The sequence below is a fragment of the Oryctolagus cuniculus genome, chromosome 6, assembly GCF_051225735.1.
Source record: "Oryctolagus cuniculus isolate XC-2025 breed Fujian yellow rabbit chromosome 6, ASM5122573v1, whole genome shotgun sequence".
Lineage (NCBI taxonomy): Eukaryota > Metazoa > Chordata > Mammalia > Lagomorpha > Leporidae > Oryctolagus > Oryctolagus cuniculus.
The window spans coordinates 120,513,372-120,540,961 of record NC_142872.1 but is presented as its reverse complement, the minus strand read 5'-3'; the positions used below and the strand labels follow the sequence as shown (position 1 = coordinate 120,540,961).

Genomic DNA, 27,590 nt, shown 5'->3' with positions numbered 1-27,590 from the left:
CCAAAAGGCTGAGAAGCGATGAAAAAGTTTCTTTGCTAAAACAATTTGTTTTCTGCCTTTGGATCCCTTTCAAAGTACAATATGGGTGCATGAAATATACCTGCATGTATGATTTGGCATGTAAGAAGAATGCTGTACAATTTTATGAATTGGGTATTTCAGTCTTGAGACTAGGGAACATTTGTACTTTTGCTCATCTCCATGAATCCTATAGCTATTGGAGTTTAATTTATTAATTAGCAGTACCTCTCGCTTAATTTCATTCTCATTTCTCTTGGTTAGGAGTTTACGTATGCTTTTTGAACAGGGTTGACTTAAAAGTATAGGAATGAGGTGTAGTCTTAGGACAAATTTAGGTTGTGGTAACTCTGCAAGGCCATATGAAAGCTGTGTCCCTGGGTGAATTTCATCAGTACTGACCTTTGCATTTTCAACATACTTTTAGATTTTTGTTGAATCATAAATTAATTTGATAATGGTATATTCAGGCATATTAAAACATTAATTTGAATTATTGTTTTCTCAAAATCAGGTGAATACTGATGGTCTGGTGCTAAGAGGCTGGTACAACTGTCTGACACTGGCAATATATGGATCAGTGGATAGAGTTATAAGTCATGACAGAGACTCTCCACCGCCACCACCTCCACCTCCACCACCTCCCCAGCCGCAACCAAATTTGAAAAGGAATACAAAACATGGTAAGATTATTATATTGCTTTTTCCAGTGAAATTTAGGTCCATTACAGTAAAGAAAGGTAATTCAAGGACAGGTGTTGTAGTGCAGCTGCTCTATGGGATGCCCATGACTCACATCTGAGTGCTTGAGTCTTGGCTAATCCATGCTTCTGATCTGTCTACTAATGAGCCTGAGAGGCAGCAGATGGTGACTCAAGTACTTGGGTTCCTGCCCAGGTAGAGCTCCTGGCTTCAGCCTAGCCCAGCCCTACTTGAGGAGTGAACCAGCAGATGGATGATTTTTCTCCCTCTCTGTCACTCTTTTAAATAACTAAGTAAATCTTTTTTTTTTTTTTTTTAAAGATTGATTTATTTATTTGAAAAGCAGAGTTACAGAGAGGCAGCGGTAGAGAGAGAGAAAAGTCTTCCATCTGATGGTTCACTCCCCAGAGGGCCACAATGGTTACTATGTGCATTCTACCCATTATCATTAACCTTTGGCAACTACTAATCTGTTCACCGGGCTCTATCATTATATTGTTTCACAAATGATATATAAGTAGAATCGGGTAATAAGTATCTTTGAAGCTGAACTTTAAAAAAAAAAAACAAAAACAAAAACAAGAGCCAGGGAGAGAGAGTTGTCTTCCATCACTGGCTCACTCCCCAAATGGCTTCAACCGCCTGGGTCAAAGCCAGGAGCCTGGAGCCAGAAGCTTCTTTTGGATCTCCTACATGGATGCAGGGTCCCAGGGACTTGGGCCATCCTCTGCTGCTTTCCCAGGAGCATTAATGGGGAGCTGGATTGGAAGTGGAGCAACCAGGACTCGAACCAGCACCCAAATGGAATGCCAGCATTGTGTGTGGCAGCTTTATTCACTGTGCCACAATGCCTGCTTCTAAGATTGAATTTTTTATAGTCAGTATAATTATTTTGTGGTTCATCCACTTTGTTGCATATACCTGTAGTTTATTATTTTTTTTTTCCTTGTTGAGTAGTGTTAATGGTATGAGCGTGTCCCAGTTTAATTGTTCACCAGTGAGTAGTGTCTAGTTACTGGCTGTTACAGATAAAACTGAACATTTGTATATATTTTCTTTTATGAAAATAAGTTTTCATTTTTCTGGATTATACCTAAACATATACATTATATTTTGCTAGTTGGAGAGTCAGAAATTCTGTCTCCACTAATATAGTTAATTAGCAAAATTTCTGATAAGATGCTGGGGAGGAAAGTATATTACCAGTAAATTCTGAAGATGGAAAATGCAGCTGATGGAAAGCATTTTTTGATGCATTCATTTAATTATATTTGAATAATTCAAAGTGTTTTCTGTCTCTAATAAACCTATAGCTGATGGGGAGAAAGAAGATCAGTTTAATGGAAGTCCTCCAAGGCCACAGCCAAGGGGACCAAGAACTCCTCCAGGACCCCCTCCACCTGATGATGATGAAGATGAGCCTATGCCTTTGCCAGGTATAAATTAAAGGCAGTGCTAGGGCTTTTTTCTCTCCATCTTTAATGTTAAAGTAGTATTTTTGATTAAAGAAAAGAATTGGGTGCTGTTAATCAAATCTCGATGAATGCCTCATCCCTCTTTTTCTGTCTTGAGCAGTATTTCCTTGTGTTTTTATGTTAACAAGTTAAATTTATTTTTTATTTTTTAAAAAGAGATAATTCATTTGAAGCTATGCTAACATTGTTTTGAAACTAGTATTTCAGTGTATTGTAGTAGGTATAGTATCAAAAATAAGTAATATGTACTTGTATTAGGAAAGATTAAAATCTGTATGGTTAATTGCTAAAAGGAAAAGTTTTGGTGTTAGAGTTTGTGGTATTAGAACATAAAATAGTATACTTTATTAATTCTTCCTGTATGAAGACTTTTTAAAAAGTAATTGTTTCCTCCCCCGTTTTTAAGAGTATTTATGCACTAAATCATCTACAATGTTATTAAGTACTTACAGTTTCCTATTTTGCTGCATATTATGTAAACCATTCAAATGATCTGTGCCTCCAATCTCAATTTTTCAGTGTCTGGTGACAAGGAAGAGGATGCTCCGCATAGAGAAGACTACTTTGAGCCCATTTCTCCTGATCGGAGTTCTGTTCCTCAGGAAGGTCAGTATTCTGATGAAGGGGAAGTAGAAGAGGAGCAGCAGGAAGAAGGAGAAGAGGATGAAGACGATGTGGATGTAGAGGAGGAAGATGATGAAGATGAAGATGATCGCCAAACAGTAGACAGTATTCCTGAGGAGGAAGAGGAAGATGAGGAGGAAGGTGAAGAGGATGAAGAAGGTGAAGGTGGGTTGTATGAACTGGGACTTTTTGGTTTCAAGAACCAGAAACTAACTTGATGTAGCTTGGAGAGAACTTACAGCAAGATAAATGAGTTTCAAGACACCCAATGGTCAGAAGGTAGCTTAGCTTCAAGACATGACTAGAAGTGGGATTTCCATCTCTTTCCTTTGTGTGTCTGTTTTATTCTGTGTCAGCTGACTGTTGTTTATTCACCCCACAGCTTTAGTCTCCTCTGTTTTACCAAGCAGCCTAAACTGCCTGGTTATATTTAGGTCCCATGTTCAATTTCCTGAGAAAAAGATTCTGTTTGACTTTCTACAATATGAGTTGCCAATTCCATCAGGGAAATAGGATCATGTAGGAAACACATGGTGATTAGGGATTTGGCTGTTTTTGCAGGAAAGAGTAATGTTGTAAATTGGGTGGAATGCTTAAAGATAATCTGCCACCTAGATGTTTTAGAAAATGCTACGTTTTTAGAAATTCAGGGGAAACATCTCGGTTACACAAAAGACATGTGTTAGTATGACAGCCCCAGTATGTGTTAGTATGTGTTAGTCATTTAATTGAGTTCCTTTTGAAAACAAAGAATAAGAGATCTTTAAGTTAATTGATTATTAATTTGTCCATGAAATGACATGTAATGTTAAAGCATTTATGCAAAATGATAGATAATCTGCCTTGGCTATTTTCTGCAATAGTAAGGATCATTTCAGTATCACAAGCTGATTACAGAATACATATAATTAAATTATTGAGGAATGGTTTTAGCTTTCCCCATTCTTTTTTCTTTTTCCCAAAGATTGAATAATTTATTTGAAAGTCAGAGTTACACAGAGAGAGGAGGACAGGCAGAGAGAGAGGTCTTCCATCCACTGGTTCACTCCCCAATTGGCCACAACGGCCAGAGCTGTGCCGATCCGAAGCCAGGAGCCGGGAGCTTCTTCTGGGTCTACAACGCGGGTGCAGGGGCCCAAGGACTTGGGCCATCTTTTACTGCTTTCCTAGGCCATAGCAGAGAGCTAGATCAGGAGTGGAGCAGCCGGGACTAGAACCGGTGCCCATATGGGATGCTGGCACTGCAGGCGGTTGTTTTAAACCCACCATTCCTCCACAGCACTGGCCCCAGCTTTCCCCATTCATAGCTTACCAGATGATCTTTTTTATGTTTGTTGCACTTCACTGGTTAGTAGTAGTTAGATATCAGGCAAGCAGTTTTTTTTTTTTTTTTTTTTTGAAAGTTTCAGATTTTATTTATTTATTTGAGAGGTAGAGTTAGAGGCAGAAAGAAAGGTCTTCCATCCACTGATTCACTCCCCAAATGGCTGCAATGGCTGGAGTGGGGCCGATCCTAAGCCAGGAGTCAGGAGCCTCGAGCCTCGAGCCTCTTCTGGATGTCCCATGCAGGTGCAGGGGCCCAAACACCCGGGCCATCCTCCACTGTTTTGCCAGGCCATAGCAGAGACCTGGATCGGAAGAGGAGCAGCTGCGAAACAAACCAGTACTCAATTGGGATGTCAGCGTGCAGGCGGAAAGCTTAGCTTACTGCGTCACAGCGCCAGTGCCAGAAAGTTTGTTTCTTTTCATCATCTTAAAAGGCAGTGACAGGGCATAACAGGTTAACGCCCTGGCCTGAAGCGCCAGCATCCCATATGGGCGCCAGTTCTAGTCTCTGCTGCTCCACTTCCGAGCCAGCTCTCTGCTGTGGCCTGGGATAGCAGTGGAGGATGGCTGAAGTCCTTGAGTCTCTGCACTCGCGTGGAGACCCGGAGGAAGCTCCCCAGATCGGCACAGCTCCAGCTGTTGTGGCGAATTGGGGAGTGAACCAGCGGATGGAAGACCTCTCTCTCTCTCTCTCTCTCTCTCTCTGCCTCTCCTCTCTGTGTAACTCTGAGTTTCAAGTAAAAATAAATAATTGTTAAAAAAAGGCAGAGTGACAGAGAGAGAGAACAAAAAAAGAGAAAGGAAATATCTTTCATTTTCTGTTTTTTTTCCCCAAATCATGCAGTCTTCTTAATCACAAGACATCCTGTTATAGAAGATGAAAGAACCAGGCTGGTCAATTTGACTTTTATAAATGACATCTGGCTTGTCTTGAGTTAGGCCCCTATAGGCCTTTATCTTTCCCAATATGACTGTGTTGCTAAGGCTAAGCAGAGGAATGTCACATGGGGACTGGAGGAATTCTCTGGAGGCATTTTTTTCTTTTTTTCTTTATAATTATATCATTATGGTATTTCTAATTTAATATAATCTTTGCCCACAAAGATTTCTGGGCCGGCGCCGTGGCTCACTAGGCTAATCCTCCGCCTTGCGGCGCCAGCACACCGGGTTCTAGTCCCGGTCGGGGTGCCGGATTCTGTCCTGGTTGCCCCTCTTCCAGGCCAGCTCTCTGCTGTGGCCAGGGAGTGCAGTGGAGGATGGCCCAAGTGCTTGGGCCCTGCACCCGCATGGGAGACCAGGATAAGTACCTGGCTCCTGCCGTCGGATCAGCGTGGTGCGCCGGCCGCAGCGTGCCAGCCGTGGCGGCCATTGGAGGGTGAACCAACGGCAAAGGAAGACCTTTCTCTCTGTCTCTCTCTCACTGTCGACTCTGCCTGTCAAAAAAAAAAAAAAAAAATTTTCTGAAGAGGGTAAGCTTCATTTTTTCCTTCCTAAGGCAAGTATTTTTATTACTTTGAGACATTTCTAATATTACTTCTGTGGGGAAAAAATTCCTGTTAGCATTAGTTATAAAAGCTGAACAAATATAAAATTTTGTCCATTATTTTATGAGAGTATGAAATGTTGGTTATTGTTGACAAAATGTTGGGTCATATGTTTATTTTATTGAGGAAATCATTCTTATTGTTTGCCATACTATTTATTGAAGTTTCTTAATGAACCAGAATTTACATGTTGAAAAACAGTGGCATAATACTTAAATACTGTTGGAACTGATTTTCAGGGGATGACGGTTACGAACAGATTTCCAGTGATGAAGATGGAATTGCTGATCTGGAGCGTGAAACATTTAAGTACCCAAACTTTGATGTTGAATACACTGCTGAAGATTTAGCTTCAGTTCCTCCTATGACATATGACCCATATGACAGGGAGCTTGTACCACTGTTATATTTCAGCTGTCCATACAAGACTACTTTTGAAATTGAAATAAGTAGAATGAAGGATCAAGGTCCAGATAAAGAAAATTCAGGAGCAATAGAAGCCTCAGTGAAATTAACTGAACTGTTAGATTTGTATCGGGAAGACCGAGGTGCAAAATGGGTAACTGCTTTAGAAGAAATCCCAAGTTTAATAATAAAAGGATTAAGCTATTTGCAGTTAAAAAATACAAAACAAGACTCTCTTGGCCAGTTGGTGGACTGGACCATGCAAGCTTTAAATTTACAAGTAGCCTTTCGCCAACCCATTGCCTTAAATGTCCGACAGCTCAAAGCTGGAACCAAATTAGTATCCTCACTAGCAGAATGTGGAACGCCAGGAGTCACGGGACTGCTACAAGCAGGAGTGATCAGTGGATTATTTGAGCTTCTATTTGCTGATCATGTCTCATCTTCCCTTAAGTTAAATGCCTTTAAAGCTTTGGACAGTGTCATTAGTATGACAGAAGGAATGGAAGCTTTTTTAAGAGGTAGGCAGAATGAAAAAAGTGGCTATCAAAAACTCCTGGAGCTCATACTTTTAGATCAGACTGTGAGGGTTGTTACTGCTGGTTCAGCTATTCTTCAGAAATGCCATTTCTATGAAATCTTGTCAGAAATTAAAAGACTTGGTGACCATTTAGCAGAGAAGACTTCATCTGTTCCTAACCACAGTGAACCTGACCATGACACAGATGCTGGACTCGAAAGAACAAACCCAGAATATGAAAATGAGGCAGAAGCATCTATGGATATAGATCTTTTGGAATCTTCAAATATAAGTGAAGGGGAAATAGAAAAGCTTATTAATCTCCTAGAAGAAGTTTTTCATTTAATGGAAACTGCACCTCATACTATGATTCAGCCTCCTGTTAAGTCTTTCCCAACAATGGCACGAATTACTGGACCTCCAGAGAGAGATGATCCATACCCTGTTCTGTTTAGGTAAGACATGTTTATCTTGGGGAAATATATTTCACAGATAATTAGAGGCAATTTTATATGTTTGATTTTAACTTAATTTTGCAGTCATGTTTAAAGGTATCTTTGAAGAGTTTATCTTTGAGATTTCATTACCACTTGTTTGTGCCATCTGCTTCCCTAGTTAACTAGCATCCACAGCAGGTTTTTTACTTTATATATATATATATATGTGTGTGTGTGTGTGTGTGTGTGTGTGTGTGTGTGTGTGTATAAGATTTTATTTATTTATTTGAGAGGCCGAGTTACAGAGGTAGAGACAGAGAAAGGTCTTACATCCTGTTACACTCCCCAAATGGCCACAACAACCACAGCTGAGCTGATCTGAAGCCAAGAGCCTCTTCTGGGCCTCCCACATGGGTGCAGGGGTCCAAGCACTTGGTCTGTCTTCCACTAGTCTTACAGGCCATAAGCAGAGCACTGGATTGGAAGAAGAGCAACTAGGACATGAACTGGCACCCATTTGGGGTGCCGGTGCTGCAGCCTACTTTACCACAGTGCCGGCCCTCTTTTTTACTTTTAAAGTTTATTTTTATTTAGTCGAAAAGTAGAGTGGGGGGGGGCAGAGAGAGATATCTTCACTCTGCTACTTCCTGCCCCAGATGTTCAGAAAGAATGCAAGCTCTTACATTTGCTGGTTCACTTGAGAGAGAGAGAATCTTCTATCTATTTGTTCAACCTTCAAGTTCCTGCAGTAGCTGTTTCTGGGCCAGGTGCCCAGCATTCCATTTGGGTCTCCTGTGTGGGCGACAGGGAACCAAGTACTTGAGCCATTATCTGCTGCCTTTCAGGGTTTGTATTAGCAGAAAGCTGGCTTAAAAGAGGGTGTGGGATTCGAACTAGATACTCTGATATGGGATATAGGCATCCCTAGTAGTGGTTTTACCTTCTGTACAACCTGGTCTGCCCAATGGATTTTTAAAATTAGTTTGTTTTAATTTTTGAAGGCTTTGCCTTTAGTGTCTTACTTGTAATTTTCTGACTAAGGGAAAAGTGGAAAATGACATTTTAATTATTGAATTTCTTATTTCTGTGTTTTTTTTTTTTTTGCCTTGATTTGTGACATAATGCACCTATGGGAACTCAGGTACTTGTCCATTCTAACATCTGTACCTATTCATTACTATTATCAACTGAAGTTGCCAGATCTTATCTTAGTTTGCGTTTCCCAAAAACATAACTTGAGTCAAAATCTTGGGTGCCGGTTCTTTGTTTTGAGAGAGATCCTAGGAAGTGCATTATGCATGAAGAGAATAAGGGGAAGAGAAGAGCTAGTAGAGGAAATGTTACTGAACTTTTTATTTCTGTGGCTAACTGGGGCTCATCTCACTGGGGACCCTCTGAAGAACTGGTTGAAGTGCATCTTCAACTCCGGTTGTTCAAAGACTCAGGCAGGGCCATTTGTCTATCAGCCCCTGGCTGCTTTGGCCGAAGCTTGTCTGCCATGAGCCTTTACCACTGGAGCTTCTGTGCTTCCCTCTGCACGTGGTCTGGGTGCTCTTTAACGGCTTTGGAGAAAGAAGAAGCTTTAGAGGCCCAAAGTGAACCCTGAGTCTAGGTAGTAACAACCTGCATAGATCGTAGTGGAGAGATAAATGGATCAGTGATGGAAGCTTGAGGAGGAGTAAAATGTCAGTGGTGGGCAGAGTAGGCATTTGCAGATAAGGAAAGGAAATCATATAGTGAGTTTTGTCTAGATTACAATTGGGACTTTGACAAAAGCTGTTCATTGTGCCAGTGGGAGATGAAATGGGGATGAAGAGTCCCTGGGAAACGAGGATATGAAGACTGCCATTGTTCTAAGCAACTTGACTTAGAGGGAACCTAAGAAATGAGGCAGCAGCTAGGAGACACTGGGTCAAAAGGAAAGTTTTTGTTTTTTAGGAATGGGGCAGGCTTAAGCATCTTTATTGTTTGTAAATAATGACTCATTTAAAAAGTTAGTGGAGAGGGAGATGTTTACAGTATAGGAGTAAGAAATCATAATTGCTAGAGCAATGGTTGAGAGGAAGTGAGATCAAGAGTACACTATAGGAGATATGCGCTAGATAAGAGAAAGGAAACCTTGTTGAGAGTGCAAATATGGATAAGTTTGTAGTGTCGGAAACAGTAAAGTAATGGAGCTTCTTACTGATAACTCCATTTTTAATAAAATAGGTGAAGTCATGTGCTAAGAGTGACTGAAGATAGTGTAGGGAAAGAAGTAATGCCTTCACACAGTTGATGTAGAGAAACTGGTAATGACCTGCTTACTGATTGTTACATCCACCCACCCTCATGCCTGTCCTGTATTTGGAGGAAGTACTTCCTCTAGTGAGACTAGAGGAAACAAAGGTCCTGGAATGCTGGCAAAGGAATTTGGACTCGATTGTATTAAAGCTGTTTCTCGTTTAGATTTGATAATTGTGTTTTGTAAAATTAGGTGCTCTGTCATTAGGTGCCTTTATATTCACAGTCATATTGTTGAATTGGTCCCTTGATCATTTTATCATGACTGTCTATAATTTTTGTCTTTTTTTTTTTTTAAGATTTATTTGTTTATTTGAAAGGCAGAGTTACAGAGGCAGAGGCAGAGAGGTCCTCCATCCGTTGATTCACTCCCTAAATAGGCTCAATGGCCAGAGCTGGGCCTATCCGGAGCCAGGAGCTTCTTCTGGGTCTCCCATGTGGGTGCAGGGGCCCAAGGACTTGGGCCACCTTCTGCTGCTTTCCCAGGCCATAGCAGAGAGCTGGATGATAAGTGGCGCAGCCGGGACTCAAACTGGCGCGCAAATGGGATGCTGGCACTGCAGGTGGCAGCTTTACCTGCTATGCCACAATGCTGGCCTCAGTTTTTGTCTTTTTTTTTTAAAATGATTATATTTCCTTTATTGTAAAACATGATTTTTTAAAAAGATTTATTTATTTATTTAAAAGTCAGAGTTACACAGATAGAGGAGAGGGAGAGGGAGAGAGAAGGGGGGAAGTGGGGGAGAGAGAGACAGAGGTCTTCCATTTGATGGTTCACTCCCCAGTTGGCCACAACGGCCAGAGCTGCGCTGATTCGAAGCCACGAGCCAGGAGCTTCCTCTAGGTCTCCAATGCAGTCCAGGGGCCCAAGAACTTGAGTCATCTTCCACTGCTTTCCCAGGCATAGCAGAGAGCTTGGATCAGAAGTGGAGCAGCCAGGACTCGAACCGACGCCCATATGGGATGCCGGCACTGCAGGTGGTGGCTTTACCCGCTTTGCCACAGTGCCGGCCCCCCAGTTTTTGTCTTAGTCTACTTTGTCTAAGTGTAGGTTCCTCTTGTTTTGCTTTTTTTTTCTTTTTCCTTTTCCTTAAAAATTTGGTTAAGTTTCATTCTGAAAAATTTGGTCTTAGAAGAATTTATACCTGGGGGGCCTTCTAGTAAGAAAGGATATCCATAAAATAAGGAACTAATGCTCAAAGACATTGTATATTAGCATTTGTGTATATTTTGGAGTGTTAGATAAATTGAGACTTTTCTCTCTAAAATTACATATACTACAGAATAATTCTTAGATTTGATAAGAGTGCTGTATGTGGTAATATTAATTATTCAACTGCTAAAACCTGATCATTTGAAAGTTTTTTTTTCCCCTAGAGATTCTAATTCAAATCTAATAAATCAGAATATAGTGTGGTTTTTCTTTAGTGCATATGCTATATTTTTCCTGGATACACTGATTCACATACATAAGCAATGAATAGGGAAGGGACCATGATGAAAAAGGAACATTTGATAAAGTATCCTGAAAAGAAAGCCCAGAAATTGAAGGTCATGGTTAACTCTGGAAAGAGAAACTTTGTCAATTTATTTTTTGAACATTCATTGAGTACTAGCTAGGAGACAGCGTCACAGAACCTTTTCTTGAATATATATTTTTAAAAATTTTTTTAAAAGATTTGTTTTATTTATTTGAAAGACAGAGTTACAGAGAGAGGTAGAGACAGAGAGAGAGGTCTTCCATTCACTGGTTCACTCTCCAGACGGCCGCAATGGCTGGAGCTGAGCCGATCCAAAGCCAGGAGCCAGGAACTTCCTGTGGGTCTCCCACATGGGTGTAGGGCCCCAAGGACTTGGGCCATTCTCCACTGCTTTCCCAGGCCACAGTAGAGAGCTGGATCAGAGGTGGGGCAGCAGGGTCTCAAACCGGTGCCCATATGGGATGCCAGTGCTTCAGGCCAGGGTGTTAACCTGCTGCGCCACAGCTCCGGCCCCTCTTTTTTTTTTTTTTTTTTTTTTTTAAAGATTTATTTATTTATTTGAAAAGCAGAGTTACAGAGAGGAGGAAGAGAGGGAGGGAGGGAGGGAGGGACAGACAGAGAGGGAGAGCGAGAGCGAGAGCGAGTTGGCTGCAATGGCTGGAGCTAGGCTGATAATTAAGCCAGAGGCCAGGAGCTTCATCCAGATCTCCCACATGGGTGCAGGAACCCAAGCACTTGAACTATCTTCTGCTGCTTTCCCAGGCACTTTAGCAGGGAGCTGGATCAGAAGTGAAACAGCCAGTAGCTGTCTCCTTTCTAGTAAATGTTAAGTAAACGCAGAATGGGTTACAGTGATTTGACATATGTCAATTGATTTTCCTGCAGGTATCTTCACAGCCATCATTTTTTGGAGCTGGTTACCTTGCTTCTGTCAATTCCAGTAACAAGTGCCCACCCTGGTGTGCTGCAAGCCACAAAAGATGTTTTAAAGTTTCTTGCACAGTCACAGAAGGGTCTTCTTTTTTTTATGTCGGAATATGAAGCAACGAATTTGTTGATTCGAGCTCTCTGTCACCTTTATGATCAAGATGAAGAGGAAGGACTCCAGTCTGATGGTGTTATAGATGATGCATTTGCATTGTGGCTACAGGACTCAACACAAACATTACAGTGCATTACAGAACTGTTCAGCCATTTTCAGCGTTGTACAGCCAGTGAAGAAACTGACCATTCAGATCTCTTGGGAACCCTTCACAATCTTTATTTGATTACTTTTAATTCTGTGGGACGTTCAGCTGTTGGCCATGTTTTCAGTCTTGAGAAAAATCTCCAAAGTCTTATTACACTAATGGAGTACTATTCCAAAGAAGCCTTAGGGTAATTTTCTGTTTACTCCTTAAAATATTATGTTAGAAAACTAGGTCACTAATGGGCTAGTTTCTTGAAAGAAGGGGTTGCCTTGAAAATAAAAACTATACTTATTTTTGACATAACACATAACTTGGTAATTAAGGAGTAGAATGACAGAAAACTCTAATGTATCAAATATAGCTGTAAAGCGATGAAATGGACCTTCAAGCAGCTTTTACCCCCCTGGTGTTGACGAAGCTTGCCTCTAAATACCTCTTCTGGTTTGTGTAGAGGGAGCCCTAAGGCACAGTAATAACATACCTTAAGAGTAGTGCTGTCATGTGTCTTTGCCTTCTAAACCACTCGTGGTGCTCTGGTTTCAGAATTGCTTTGACTGGATGAGGGGAATTGAGAATGATAATAGTTTTGAAGAGCCTGCCCAGTAGGGCACAGGGTTTTAGTATATGAGAAGAGAGCCTTTTCCTGGCTCATGTCACACAAAGCAGTGGCATCCAGGTAACTGCCAATACAGTGGGGACTTGGTATGACTCCTTGAGTGACAAATCTTTTTTGGGAGGAGGCCTGTGAAAGGCAAACAGATGTGGCTTCTGTTAAGATAGATGTCTAGATCTGTCTTAAAGGTTTTGTAGAGGCAAATGATCACACTTGTTCTTGTTTATCCAGACTTTACAATTATTTTAAAGGAGACCAATGAAATATACTTTCTAGTCTTTGATTGCTAATGAGGTGTGTATTGTTATTTATGGTTCTGCTGATCTTACTTCCTAGTGGAGTTTTATTGTATTTTCCATTGTGAAATATATGTGTTTCTTTTTATATACTTTTTGTAGAGATTGACTTATTTATTTGAAAGGCAGAACAGTGAGAGAGAGATCTTCCCATCTACTGGTTCACTCTCCAAATGCCTACAAGAGCCGGAGCTGGACCAGACTGAAGTTGGGAACCTCAGACTCCATCTGGGTCTTCGATGGAGTGGTAGGGTAGTAGGGGGAACTAAGTACTTGAACCACCATCTGCCTCCCAGGGTGTTTCCATCCCAGGCACTCCAGTATTGGGTTTGGGTGTCCCAAACAGTGGCTTTACTTGCTGTACCACAATGCCTGCCCTTTTATATGCTATTAAGTAGTGTTTTTAGGTGAACTGGATGTGAGCTATAAAATGTTTTCAGTAAGTTATTCACCTTTCACTGTAAATTTCCTTGGTCTGTTTAAGTAGAAAAAAATGTTTAGAAATGTTAGTGAAAAATTCTTTTCATGCCCAAAACTTATTGACCTTGTTTTGTTTCAGTGATTCCAAGTCTAAGAAGTCAGTAGCTTATAATTATGCATGCATACTTATTTTGGTGGTGGTTCAGTCTTCCAGTGATGTCCAAATGCTAGAACAACATGCAGCATCTCTCTTGAAGCTGTGTAAAGCAGATGAAAATAATGCTAAGCTGCAAGGTATGGGACCTGAACTTACTGTAGTAGGCATTTATGATACACAAAGGAAAGAACTTAAGAATATTTGTAATTAGTGCATTATTAGGTTTTGATAATATACCTACTATCCTGTTTTTAACTTCCTGGAAATTATCTTTTATGATGATATTTTGTGAAACTTTTAAACATTTTAATATATAAACAAAAAGGTATAAAAGTGCTCTTTTTTGGAAAGTCACAAAAATTGGTGTTTAGTTGAAGTTTGTGAACAAAGTGGAAGAGTTATTTTATTTTAAATTCTTTTTAGTTAATTTATTTATTTGAAAGTTACAGAGAGGCAAAGGCAGAAGAGAGATCTTCCAATCTTCCATCCACTGAATCACTCCCCAGATGCCGCAATGGGCGGAGCTGGGCCAATCCAGAGCCAGGAGCCAAGAGCTTCCTCTGGGTCTCCCATGTGGGTGCAGGGACTCAAGCACTTGGGCCATCCTCTACTGCTTTCCCAGACCATAGCAGAGAGCTGGATTGGGGCAGCTAGGACTTGAACCAGCGCCCATATGGGATGCTGGCACTGCAAGCGGTGGCTTTACCCGCTACGCCACAATACCGGCCCCCTGGAAGTTATTTTAAAGACAGGCTCAAAAGTTTGATTTTGAGTATAGTTTTCCCTGTGTGTCTGTTTTACTATCTATGTTTTTCTAAAGACTACGTTATCTAAATATACTGTAGAGATCTATTTGTGGATTAATACATTTGTGCTGTCCTCAAAATTGGAAGATAAAGAATATTATTATGAATACTTTTTTTTAAGATTTACTTATTTATTTGAAAGGCAGAGTTACAGAGAGAGGGAGAGACAGAGAGGGAGAGAGGTCTTCCATCTGCTGGTTCACTCTTCAAATGTCTGCCAGCCGGGCCTGGGCCAGGCTAAAGCTGGGAGCCTCGAACTCAGTTCATGTCTTTCACATGGGTGGCAGGGACCAAGTACTTAAGCCATTATTCTGCTGTCCAGGTTGCTTTTTAACAGGAGCTAGAATGGGAAGTCGAGCTGGGTTTGAAACCCATGCATTCGAACATTTCCTATTTTTGAAGCAATGCTGTTTCATTTTAAAGCTTACTTATAGAAGTAGACACAATTCGTCTTTTTATGAAACTTAAGTTGTTGAAATCATTATAGATCTGGTAGTGTTTTTCTTTGGAGAACTTTTACTTCTCTTGCTACAAAGGCTTTTATTTTTAAATACTATAAATTATTTCTTTTGTTTTTAAGAACTTGGCAAGTGGCTTGAACCTCTGAAAAACCTTAGATTTGAAATTAACTGCATCCCAAACCTAATTGAGTATGTTAAGCAGGTAAGCAAAACTTCAAAGAGCTTTGAGTCTGTGAAAGTATCTGGTAGAGTATAGTGATACTGCCTTAAAGTAGGTTTGTAGATAATGCAGAAATTATGTATTCTTGATTGATTTATTAGACTTTTTAGCTTTGGATTGATATATAAATGTAAATGGTTTTATGTGCAGGTGAACACACATGCATATAACTGTGTATACTGTATTTCCCTACCAGAACTTTGAGTTTTCCTCTGAAATGGGAATAGTTTCACTTACCACTCTGATAGCATTTACAAAATGTTTTAGAGTTAAAATGTTAGGATAATGTAACATACAGTTTTCAGTTGAACTTTTATTAATGCAGTTGAATTTCACTCAAAATATTTAAGTGAAAATTCCTTGACCAATTCTGAATTATTGAGTGGTGGCTAGTTTTCTTTGTTAATTTGGGATGATTAAATCTTTAGTTGAAATAGTGCATACAAGTTGAAATTAATTAAATCTATATAAATCATATAGATTGTGGTAATATCACTTCATTGTTTCATATTTTTTACAAAGATTTAGATATTTCTTTGAAAGTCAGAGTTACAGAGACAGCAGGAGAGACAGAGATCCTCCATCTGCTGGTTCTCTCTCCAGATGGCCACAGTGGCCAGGGCTGGGTCAGGCCAAAGCCAAATGCCAGAAGCTCTCCCTGGTCTCCCATGTGGGTAGCAGGGGCCCAGGTACTTGGGCAGTCCTATACTGCTTTTCCCAGGCCATTATTAGGGAGCCCAGTCAGAAGTGGAGCATCTGGGACTTGCACTTGCGCCCCTATTGGATGCTGGTGCCACGGGTGGCAGCTTTACCTGGTATGCTACAACACCTGCTCCACTTTTTTTTGTTTGTTTGTTTTTTTTACACATGCTTCTTAATTAATCTATTGTGTAGAATAGAAGGGTAAAAGGTACTCCTGGATACATACAAAGTTTTAAGGGCAGAATGAACCTTGAATTATCTCTTCTTTCATGGAAAAAATAAGCCTGTATATGTGTGTTTGTGTCAGAGAGAAAGGGAATGGAAAAGAGAAAGACAATGACTAAATCATCTTGGCCTTAGAATTATAGTTTGTAATGTGTGTTTTTAAAGTAATTTATGTATGTTTAATTTGTAACTATTCTAACCTAACAGCAAAGTGGTATTTAGGTTTTTCTACTTCAGATTTGTGTGCTTTGATTTCTCTACCTTGTTGTCTTTTTTTTTTAAAGGGTTATTTATTTATTTATTTGAAAGTCAGAGTTACACAGGGAGAGAAGGAGAGGCAGAGAAAGAGAGGTCTTCCATCCACTGGTTAACTCCTCAGTTGGCCACGGTGGTTGGAGCTGCACCAATCCGAAGCCAGGAGCCAGGAGCTTCTTGGTCTCCCACGTGGGTGCAGGGGCCCAAGGACTTAGGACATCTTTCCACTGCTTTTCCAGACCATAGCAGAGAGCTAGATTGGAAGTGGAGCAGCCAGGCTCCAACCAGCACCCATATGGGATGCTGGCACTGGAGGCGGTGGCTTTACCCGCTATGCCACAGCACCGGCCCCCTTGTTATCTTTTTTTTTTTTTTTTGACAGGCAGAGTGGACAGTGAGAGACAGAGAGAAAGGTCTTCCTTTGCCGTTGGTTCACCCTCCAATGGCCACCGTGGCCGGCGCGCTGCGGCCGGCGCACTGCGCTGATCCTATGGCAGGAGCCAGGTTCTTCTCCTGGTCTCCCATGGGGTGCAAGGCCCAAGCACTTGGGCCATCCTCCACTGCACTCCCTGGCCACAGCAGAGAGTTGGCCTGGAAGAGGGGCAACCGGGACAGAATCCGGCGCCCTGACTGGGAATAGAACCCTGTGTGCCGGCGCCGCAAGGTGGAGGATTAGCCTAGTGAGCCGCGGCGCCGGCCCCCTTGTTATCTTTTTACTCTTCCTACAAATACTTTTACTTCCTGAGGTGTAGTCATAGTTTTGCTTTCTATCTCCAGTGACATCTAGTACTTTTCATTATGTTGTTTGTTTTTTAAAGATTTATTTATGTATTTATTAGAGAGGCAGAGAGAGAGAGAAAGAGAGAGAGATAGGTCTTCATCTACTGGTTTACTCCCCAGATGGCTGCAATGGTCAGTTTCGGCCAGACGAAAATCAGAAGCTTCACCTACATCTCCCATGTAGGTGTCAGGGGCCCAAGCACTTGGGCCATCTTCCACTGCCCTTCCAGGCAATAGTAGAGAGCTGGATCGGAAATGGAGTAGTTGACACCCATATGGGATGCCAGCACTGCAGGCAGCAGCTTTACCCACTATGCCACAGTGCCAGCCCATTATATCATTTTTTATTGAGCCAGAGGTACAGTTAATGTCCTGTAGTAAGGACTGACATTGTGATACAATGGATTAAGCTGCTCTTCTGGACACTGGCATCCCATGTGGGTGCTGATTTGTGTCCTGGGTACTCTACTTCTGATCCAGCTCCCTGTTTATGTGTCTGGGAAAGCTTTGGAGGATGGCCCAGATGCTTGGGCCCCTGCATCTTTGTGAGAGACATGGAAGAAGCTTGTGCCTCCTGGCCTCATCCTGACCCAGTCTCACCCTTGTGAGACTTTCTTATGGTAACTTTCTCTCTCTCTCTGTCTCTGTCTTTCTCCCTCTGTAACGCTGCCTTTCAAATAAATGAATCCTTATAAAATAAAAAAATAGACAGTTTCATGTGTTTCTGCAATAACTGTTCTTTGTTTAAATACTTTTTAAAATAAAAACATTTTTTTCATTTTGAAAGAGTTACAGAGAGAGAGGGAGAGCCAAAGAGAGAGATCTTCCATTTGTTATTTTACTCCCCAGATGGTTACAATGGCTATGGCTGGGCCAGGTTGAAGCCATGAGCCAGGAGCTTCGTCCTGATCTTACAGTGGGTGTAGAGGCCCAAGCACCTGTGCTGTCCTCTGTTGCTTCCCCAGGTCATTAGCAGGGAACTGGATCAAAAGTGGAAAAGTGGAGTCTCAAACTGGCACCCATATGGGATGCCAGAGTCACAGGTGGCGACTTCACTAGCTACACCAAAAAGCTGGCCCTTGTTTTAGTACTTTGTAATGTTACTTAAATGCTGCAGTAAACTTTAAATTAAAAAAAAAAAAGGTTTATTTTTATTTACTTGAAAGGCAGAGTGAGCAAAGGAGAAAGAGAGGTCTTTTTATCTGTTGGGTCATTCCCCAAATGGTCAAAACACCTGGATGGAGGGGGTCCAAGCAGTGGGGCCATTTTCTGCTGCTTTCCCAGGTGCATTAGCAGAGAGCCAGGTTAGAAGCTGAGCATCTGAAACTTGAACCCACATTCTGATATGGGATGATGGTGTTGCAGTAATGTGGTATCCCATATAGAACAGTGTATGCCAGCGATCAAATAATCTTGATAAACCTTTTTAGCTTTAGAAACTTCATTATATTTTAAATGTATTTAATAAATATAGAATTTTGTATGTAATTAACTTAAAGCTCATATTTTTAAGTAATGCATTGTTTGGAATTTTCTTTGATGGATATTGTCAAATTAAATTTTGTGCTCATTTTTATTTTTAAAGAATATTGATAACTTGATGACCCCAGAAGGAGTTGGCCTTACCACTGCCTTACGTGTTCTCTGTAATGTGGCTTGTCCACCACCTCCTGTAGAAGGTAATATGGCCATTCTACTTTAAGAACTACTGTTTAAACCTAGATAAGTATCATTTATTAAATAAGTTGAAATTCTGAATCATTAACATATAAGTAATTAATTTTTCCCCCCTCTTATCCCATATAAAGGGCAACAGAAAGACCTGAAATGGAATCTTGCAGTTATTCAGCTCTTTTCTGCAGAAGGAATGGACACCTTTATTCGGGTTCTGCAAAAATTGAATAGTATTCTGACTCAGCCTTGGAGGCTCCATGTCAACATGGGCACTACTCTTCACAGAGTTACTACTATTTCAATGGCTCGCTGCACACTCACTCTTCTTAAAACAATGTTAACGGAACTCCTGAGAGGTGGATCCTTTGAGTTTAAGGACATGCGTGTTCCCTCAGCACTTGTTACTTTACACATGCTCCTGTGCTCTATCCCCCTCTCAGGTCGTTTGGATAGTGATGAACAGAAAATTCAGAATGATATCATTGATATTTTACTGACTTTTACACAAGGAGTTAATGAAAAACTCACTATCTCTGAAGAGACACTGGCCAATAATACTTGGTCTTTAATGTTAAAAGAAGTTCTTTCTTCAATCTTGAAAGTTCCTGAAGGATTTTTTTCTGGACTCATACTTCTTTCAGAGCTGCTGCCTCTTCCATTGCCCATGCAAACAACTCAGGTATCACTTCCATATAACATGCATCTTATAAATGACTGCGGTAATACTTTTTTAAGAGCCAGTGGTTTTGTTAAAAAACAAAAACCCTCATCCTCCTCTTCCAGAAAAGACATAAAAATAACTGGATGAAGGTGAGATAAAACTGAAGCTAGTTGGTCATTGATGAAATATGGGGGTAACATTTTACATAAATTTTTATGTTAAAGTGAGTTTTGTGCTGTTATGTATAATTGTATTCACGTATTTCTGTTACTTTAAATCCTTTTTCCCCCCGTTTACCGTGTGTTAGATGTGCCAGTAACTAGGTTGCTCCACCAGTGGACTCTGCTCAACTGACTGCTGATCTAACAACATTAAGATTTTTTTAGACTCATTGAATTCAAGCAAATGTTTAATTATATGATAGAAAATCAGATGTTAAAAGCATGTAGAAATGATATTCTTTTTACAACAGTTCTCCCTGAACAGCTTTTGTGACTATAAATAAATATTAAAAATCTATGTATACACACATTATACTTTTTTAACAGGTTATTGAGCCACATGATATATCAGTGGCACTCAACACCCGAAAATTGTGGAGCATGCACCTTCATGTTCAAGCAAAGTTGCTCCAAGAAATAGTTCGCTCTTTCTCTGGCACAACTTGCCAGCCCATTCAACATATGTTACGGCGTATTTGTGTTCAATTGTGTGACCTTGCCTCACCAACTGCACTTCTGATTATGAGAACTGTGTTGGATTTGATTGTAGAAGACTTGCAAAGGTATTTTCATTTTGCATTAAAACATTTTCTTCAGGTTATTCTTGACACATAAACTTTTTTGGAATTTGGAATTTGGAAACTAGGATTTAAAATGCCCAGATAATATGTATTCATATAAATATACACATATACATACATGTATGTATGAATTTTTGTAGATTTATTTTAATTAGGAAGATTTACCTCATCCTTTTACATACAAGATACCTTGAAGTCTTTTGAGTGTTTGAAAGGTGAAGTATAAAGAAGCTTTGAATTTATTAAAAACCTGAATTTATAAAATTTTATAATAATTATAAAATTCCAGGGAAGTTGTCATTATATTCAAGGAATGAATATATCTGTATACTTCAGTGGTTTGTAAATCTTATTTGAAATGCATTAAGCTGGTATATATTGAATAATAAGTATTAAACAATGCCTTAAAATCCAGAACTTTGTTTACTAAATTTGTTGATTTTATTTCAGCACTTCAGAAGATAAAGAAAAACAGTATACTAGCCAAACTACCAGGTTGCTTGCTCTTCTTGATGCTCTGGCTTCACACAAAGCTTGTAAATTAGCTATTTTGCATCTAATTAATGGGACTATTAAAGGTGATGAAAGATATGCAGAGATTTTCCAAGATCTTTTAGCTTTGGTTCGGTCTCCTGGAGACAGTGTTATTCGCCAGCAGTGTGTTGAATACATCACATCGATTTTGCAATCTCTCTGTGACCAGGTATATATAGTTATTTTATGAAATCTGTGTGTGTTTGTGTTTTCAAGCGCCTCTGATATAAATCTTAGCAATTACTTCTGCTTTTGTTTAAGGAGATAAATTTGACTAGTGAAGGAATAGTAAATAGTTTGGTGCTTTATTTCATTTTTTCTTTTAAAAAAATTTATTTATTTATTTGAAAGTCAGCAACAGTGGTTGGGGCTGGGCTGGGCCGGAGCCAGGGGCCAGGTGCCAGGTACTTCTTCCAGGTCTCCCATGTGAGGTGCCCAAACACTTGAACCATCTTCCACTGCTTTCCCCAAGCCATTAGCAGGGAGATGGATCAGAAGTGGAGCAACTGGGACTTGGAACTGGCACCCATGTGGAATGCCAGTGTTGTGAGTGGCAGGTTTACCCACTTCACCATGACCCTGACCCCATATTGCTTTATTTCTTTGGGTTAGTGTTTCACAGGTTTTTCTGTAAAGTTTTTTTCCTCATTATGATATCGGGTATTTGCTTTATCTGCCACTGCTTCTGTATTTTTTTCAGGTTGGTTATATCTACTATTTTCATTTTCCTTCCAGTAATATCTTACACCAAGTCATTCTTGAATTTTATAACCTTGTGATTGATTGAATTAATATAACACTCTCCTGTTGACTTTATGTTCTCTACAGTTTTAGTGTATTTTAGGTTACTCTGCACATAGTTTGTTGGTTAACAGTATTGTTTCCTGCTGTCTGTATCATTGAATTCCAGATTCATGAGTTAATGAGAATTTTAAAGCCCATTGTGGTTGGAATCTTTGAAGATTACTATATCTTGTGGCACTTTAGTGTATCAGTGTGCTCCTGCTGACTGGTTATCAGATATAATTTTTCCAGGCAAAAAATATGTTATATTATATTTTATATTATATTATATTATATATTATATGTAATTTTTTAAAACTGTTACTTAGTAAATATAAATTTCCAAAGTACAACTTTTGGATTATAGCAGCTTTTTCTGCCCATAACCTCCCTCCCACCCACAACCATCCATTCTCCAACTCCCTCTCCCATCCTATTCACATCAGATTCATTTTCAATTATCTTTATATACAGAAGATCAATTTAGTAAATACTAAGTAAAGATTTCAACAGTTTGAACCCACACAGAAATAAAGTATAAAGTACTGTTTGAGTACTAGTTATACCGTTAATTCACATAATACAACATATTAAGGACAGAGATCCTGCATGGGGAGTAAGTGCACAGTGACTCCTGTTGTTGATTTAACAATTGACACTCTTATTTATGACGTCGGTATTCCCCCGAGGCTCTTGTCATGAGTTGCCAAGGCTATGGAAGCCTCTCGAGTTTGCCACCTCTGATCTTATTTAGAAAAGGCCATAGTCAATGTGAAAGTTCTCTCCTCCCTTCAGAGCAAGGTACCTCCTTCTTTGATGGCCCGTGCTTTCCACTGGGCTCTCACTCCCAGAGATCCTTCATTTAGGGTTTTGTGTGTGTGTGTGTGTGTGTGTTTTTTTTTTGCCACAGTGTCTTGGCTTTCCATGTCTAAAATACTCTCATGGGCTCTTCAGCCAGATTCGAATGCCTTAAGGGCTGATTCTGAGGCCAGAGTGCTGTTTAGGACATCTGCCATTCTATGAGTCTGCTGTGTATCCTGCTTCCCATGTTGGATTGTTCTCTCCTTTTAATTCTATCAGTTATTATTAGTAGACACTAGTGTTGTTTATGTGATCCCTTTTACACTTAATCCTATCATTATGATCAATTATGAACTGAAACTGATCACTTTGACTAGTGAAATGGCATTGGTACATGCCACCTTGATGGGATTGAATTGGGATCCTCTGGCATGTTTCTAACTCTACCATTAAGGGTAAGTCCGATTGAGCCGAACTGGACATCTCCTCCCTCTCTTACTCCCACTCTTATATTTAACAGGGATCACTTTTCAGTTAAATTTAAACACATAAGAATAATTGTGTGTTAATTAAAGAGTCTACTTTATTCCTTTTAGTATTTTTATTTGTTCTATTATATATAATTTTGCTCTTTTTTAAAAAAATATTCATTATTTGGAAGTCAGAGTTACAGAGAGAACCATTTGCTGGTTCATTCCTCAAATGGCCCCAGTGGCCAGACCTTGGCCAGGCTGAAGCTAGGAGCCAGGAATTTCATCCGGGTCTCCCACATGGGTGCAGGGGCCCATGCACTTGGGCATTGGCACATTAGCAGGGAGCTAGAATGAAAGTGGAGCATCCAAGATTAGAGCCATCACCCATATGGGATGCTAGCACTGCAGATGGCGCTTAACCTTTAAAGAGCAGAGCAACGTAGAGTAGAGAGAGAATATCTTCTATCCACTGTTTCCCTTCCCAGACATGTGCTACAGCAAAATCTTGGCCAGACAGAAGCCAGCTCTTAAGCTGGTCTCCCAATGGGTGGCAGGAGCCAGAGAATTTGGACCATTATTCATTGCTTTCCCAGGCACATTAGCAGGAAGCTAGATTGGAAATAAAGCATCCAAGACTTGAAGCAGCACATCCGATATGGGATGCTGGCATCTCAAGTGGCAGCTTAACCTGTGTCACACCAGCCCCCAGAATATTTTTTTAATAGAAGCTCATTTTGGATAAATATCTTTTTCTAGCAGCATGTATGTCCAGTCTGCTTACATTTAAGACTCAAGAAGGAACTTTTTTTTTTTGGTGACTTGTTTTCACAAAAGGGTGACCTGGTAGAAAATAATTTTTGGGCCTGATAGGAAGAATATTTTAAATCCTTGTATCTGTATACTTCAGTGGTTGGTAAATCTTACATAGCCTATATCAGGATGGATGAGTGTACTGAATAGCACTAATGTGTTCTAACTGCCATATCGACACAGACCTCATCTGGAACTCTGTTCAGACTGTTACGTTTCTGTTTTCTTATTCACATTTTTTTGTAGTTTTAGGAGAAATTGAATAATGGTTTGCAGTATTTTTAAGTAATTAAAGATGATGAAACATAACAAAACAATGCTCCTGTGAAATCTTACTTGTATAAGAGGAATAGTGGGAGTTTTTATAATTAGTGTTCGCTAAACTTGCTTAGGATTGTATAATACTTGAATTTTAAAAAGTAGAGGCATGTATTTAATTGGAAGACTGCTATAATATTCATTTGCTCCATCCCCCCCCCCTTTTTTTTAAATTCCAGTATTGATATGTTTATTGAAAGTTTCCTAGAGTGGGCCAAAGTTGAAAAGTAGAGTGACAGGAAGAGAAGGAGAAACAGAGATCTTCTATCTGTCTTCTCATTCCCTCCAAAGGCTGTAACAGCTGGGGCTGGGCTAGGCTGAAACCAAGAGTTAGGAACTCTGTCTGGGTCTCTCATGTGGATGGTAGGAACTCAAGTACTTGAGCCATCATCCACTTCTTCTCAAGGGCATTAGCAGAGAGATGAATCAGAAGCAGGGTAACTGGGACTTGAACCAGTACTCTGGTAAGAGATTTGGTCATCCTAAACTTTTTTAAGTTTAAGCATCTGAAAATATAATATATGGTATAATATAGAAAGAAAAAAAAACCTTGTAAGATATTACTTTTAAAGTAGTAAAATATGTAAGTATTCTTTTAGGTGTGTATTTTTGTTAACTTTTACAAAAGGGTAAAATGACTCCTTTGTTCTTAATGTGTCTGAATTTATGTTTGGATGGGCATATAATAGTGTTTGAATGAGATAATTATTAATCGCTGTGTTCTGATATAAAGGTGCTAAGTGATGGTGATTTTCATATAAGAATTCTGTTTTTCCCCACAACCTTCCTACCCTCACAGGACATTGCACTTATTTTGCCAAGCTCATCTGATGGTTCTATTTCTGAGTTGGAGCAGCTCTCCAATTCTCTACCAAACAAAGAGCTGATGGCCTCAATCTGTGACTGTCTGCTGGCTACACTGGCTCACTCTGAGAGCAGCTACAACTGTTTACTGACATGTGTCAGAACGATGATGTTTCTTGCAGAGCATGATTATGGATTATTTCATTTAAAAAGGTAACTTTTTATCTAATTTAATATATTCTGAGATTTGATTTTTTTCACTGTCATCACCCCAAATTAATTAATTCCTACCTATTGTAGAAAGTTGAAGGTGTAGTTTCATTCATGAGTTAATTTTGTATTTATAGAAAAAGATTCATTAGTGAAATGTTATGGTGGTGATAGAATCTTTTTTATTGGTGAGTCATATTCTAGCAGGCCACATTGTTTCTAACTTTGGGCAGTTAGTAATAAAAGTGTTAAGCATATTTGCACATAGTTTTTTTTTTTTTTTTTTTTTAAGATTTATTTACTTATTTCAAAGGCAGAGAGACAGAGTAAGAGAGAGAGAGAGAGATCTTCCATCTGCTGATTCACTCCCCAAGTGGCTGTAAGGACCAGAGCTGGGCTGATTGGAAGCCAGAATCCAGGAGCTTCTTCTGAGTCTCCCACTTAGGTTTAGGAGCCCAAGGACTTGGGCCATCTTCTGCTGCTTTATCAGGCCATAGCACAGAGCTAGATCTGAAGTGGAGCAGTTAGGACACAAACTGGTACCCATATGGGATGCCGGTGCCTCAGGCAGAGGCTTAGCCTATTGTGCCATAGTGCCAGCTCCAGAAACTTTGTTTTCTCCAGCTTAAAAGGCAGAGTGACAAAGTAAAGAGAAAAAGAGAAGGGAGAAATATCTTTCATCTGTTGATTCATTTCCCAAATCAGGCAGTCTTATTAATCAGAGGATATCCTGGTACAGAGGATTAGAGAATCAGGTTGGTTAATTTGTCTTTTATAGATGACATCTAGCTTGTCTTGGAGTTAGGGCTATGTAGGCGTTTATTTCTTCTAATATGAGTATGTTGCTAAGGCTAAGCAGAAGAATGTTAAAAGGAGACTTGAGGAATTCTCTGGAGGCATTTTCTTTCTTTCTTTAAGATTTTTTATTTATTTATTTGAGAAGTAGAGTTATAGGGAGGGAAAGACAGAGAGGTCTTCCACCTGCTGGTTCCCTCCCCAGATGGCCACAATGGCTGGAGCTGAGCTGTTTCAAAGCCAGGAGCTGCTTCCTGATCTCCCATGTGGGTGCAGGGGCCTAAGCACTTGGGCCATAGTGGAGAGCTGGATAGGAAGAGGAGCAGTCGGAACTTGAACCAGCACCCATATGGGATCCGGGAGCCGCAGACAGAGGCTTAGTCCACTATGCCATGGTAACAGCCCTGAAGTCATTTTCTTTTTCTTTTATGCCTTTGTTAACTCCTAATAGCCAGACAATGGTGGTTTCACAAAGTAAAATCAACTTTTCTTTTTCTTTGACATAAAGGAACATGAACATGTGTCATTCTAAGAAACTTTTATTTTGTAAAAGATGCAAGTGGCAGCTTTATCCACTATGCCACAGTGCCGGCTCCTGCACATAGATTTTGATGTGAACTTAAGTTTCCATTTTTCTGGGGTAGACACCTAGGAATGATTTTGGGCCCCTAGGATGAGTCATGTGGTAGGTATGTGTTTCTTACCAGAAATAGCCAGTCTGCTTTTACATCCCTATTAACAATGTGTTCGAGTCCCACTTGTTACTCATCTTTACCAGAACTTGGTATTGTCAGTTTTTCATTAGAACTTTTTTTTGTTTCTTCAATATATATCTGTTTTTTAGAAAATCAGAGTTAGAGAGGGAGAGACAGGGAGAGAGAGAGAAGAGAGCGAGCGAGCGAGCACACTTCCATCCTCTGGTTTATTCTTCAAGTGGCTGCAACAGCTGGGGCTAAGACAGGCTGAATTAACTCTACTTAGTATAGAGTTAATCATATGTATATAAAGTTAATTGAAAATAGATCCTAGTAAAAAATAAAAATGGGAATAGGAGAGGGAGGAGGAAGAGGGGTGGGAGGGCTGGTATGGTGGGAAGAATTACTGTATTCCTAAAGTTGTATTTATGAAATACATAAAGTTTGTATTCCTTAAATAAAAGGTTTTGTCGGGGGGTGGGGAGGTGGGGGACAGGCTGAAGCAGATAGCCAGGAGCTTCATCTGGGTCTCCCATGTGGATGGCAGGGGCCAAAGCCTTGGGACATCTTCTGGTGCTTTTCCCAGGCCTTTAGCAAAGAGCTGGATTGGAAGTGGAGCAGCTGGGACTTAAACCAGTGCCCATATAGGACGCTGGCATTGCAGGTGGTGGCTTAACCCGCTGCACTGCAATGCTGACTCCTCATTAGATCTTCTGATAGGTATGTATTGGGCTCCAGTTTTTGGTTAATTGTGTAAGTATGACTCTGTTGCTTAAAGTTGTTTGTAGAGACTAGTAATTGGTGTAGTCTAATTGAACCCATGCTTTTCCTCTTTTTAAGATTGCATTTTTTAAAAGATTTATTTATTTATTTGAAAGACAGAGTTAGAGTCAGGGAGATCTTCCATCTGCTGATTGATTCCCCAGTTGACTGCAAAGCTCAGGCTGAAACCAGGACCCAGGAGCTTTGATGTGACATTGTAGGTGGTGGTTTAACCTGCTGTGCCTCTTTTTTGTTTTGTTTTTTAAGGTGTATTTATTTATTTGATAGGCAGAGTTAGGTATTGGGAAATATCTTCCATTTGCTAGGGAGGGAGAGAAATCAAGAGATGGAGATATTAAGAGATACCTTCCATTTGATGGTTTACTTCCCAAATGGGGCACAATGACTGAGGGTGAAGCCAAGAGCCTGGAATTCCATCCACATTGGTATCAGGGGCACAAGTACTTGGGACATCTTTTGGTTTCCTTGGCACATTATCAGGGATCTGGATTGGAAGTAAAGGAGCTG

At 40.1% G+C, this 27,590-nt stretch overlaps 1 protein-coding gene across 5 annotated transcripts in view; it reads left to right on the top strand.

Annotated features, from left to right (window-relative positions):
* Positions 1–27,590, top strand: part of VIRMA (vir like m6A methyltransferase associated) — a 72,880-nt gene that overhangs the window by 27,905 nt on the left and 17,385 nt on the right. For all 5 annotated transcript variants that reach the window (XM_008255752.5, XM_002710693.6, XM_070075317.2 and 2 more), the window contains 12 exons: positions 533–701; positions 2,034–2,156; positions 2,715–2,984; positions 5,929–7,069; positions 11,701–12,192; positions 13,474–13,628; positions 14,878–14,960; positions 18,526–18,619; positions 18,749–19,293; positions 19,824–20,059; positions 20,528–20,780; positions 24,596–24,813. In XM_008255752.5, coding sequence (XP_008253974.1) covers positions 533–701; positions 2,034–2,156; positions 2,715–2,984; positions 5,929–7,069; positions 11,701–12,192; positions 13,474–13,628; positions 14,878–14,960; positions 18,526–18,619; positions 18,749–19,293; positions 19,824–20,059; positions 20,528–20,780; positions 24,596–24,813 — 3,779 coding nt within the window. The remainder of the gene's footprint in view (positions 1–532; positions 702–2,033; positions 2,157–2,714; positions 2,985–5,928; positions 7,070–11,700; positions 12,193–13,473; positions 13,629–14,877; positions 14,961–18,525; positions 18,620–18,748; positions 19,294–19,823; positions 20,060–20,527; positions 20,781–24,595; positions 24,814–27,590) is intronic.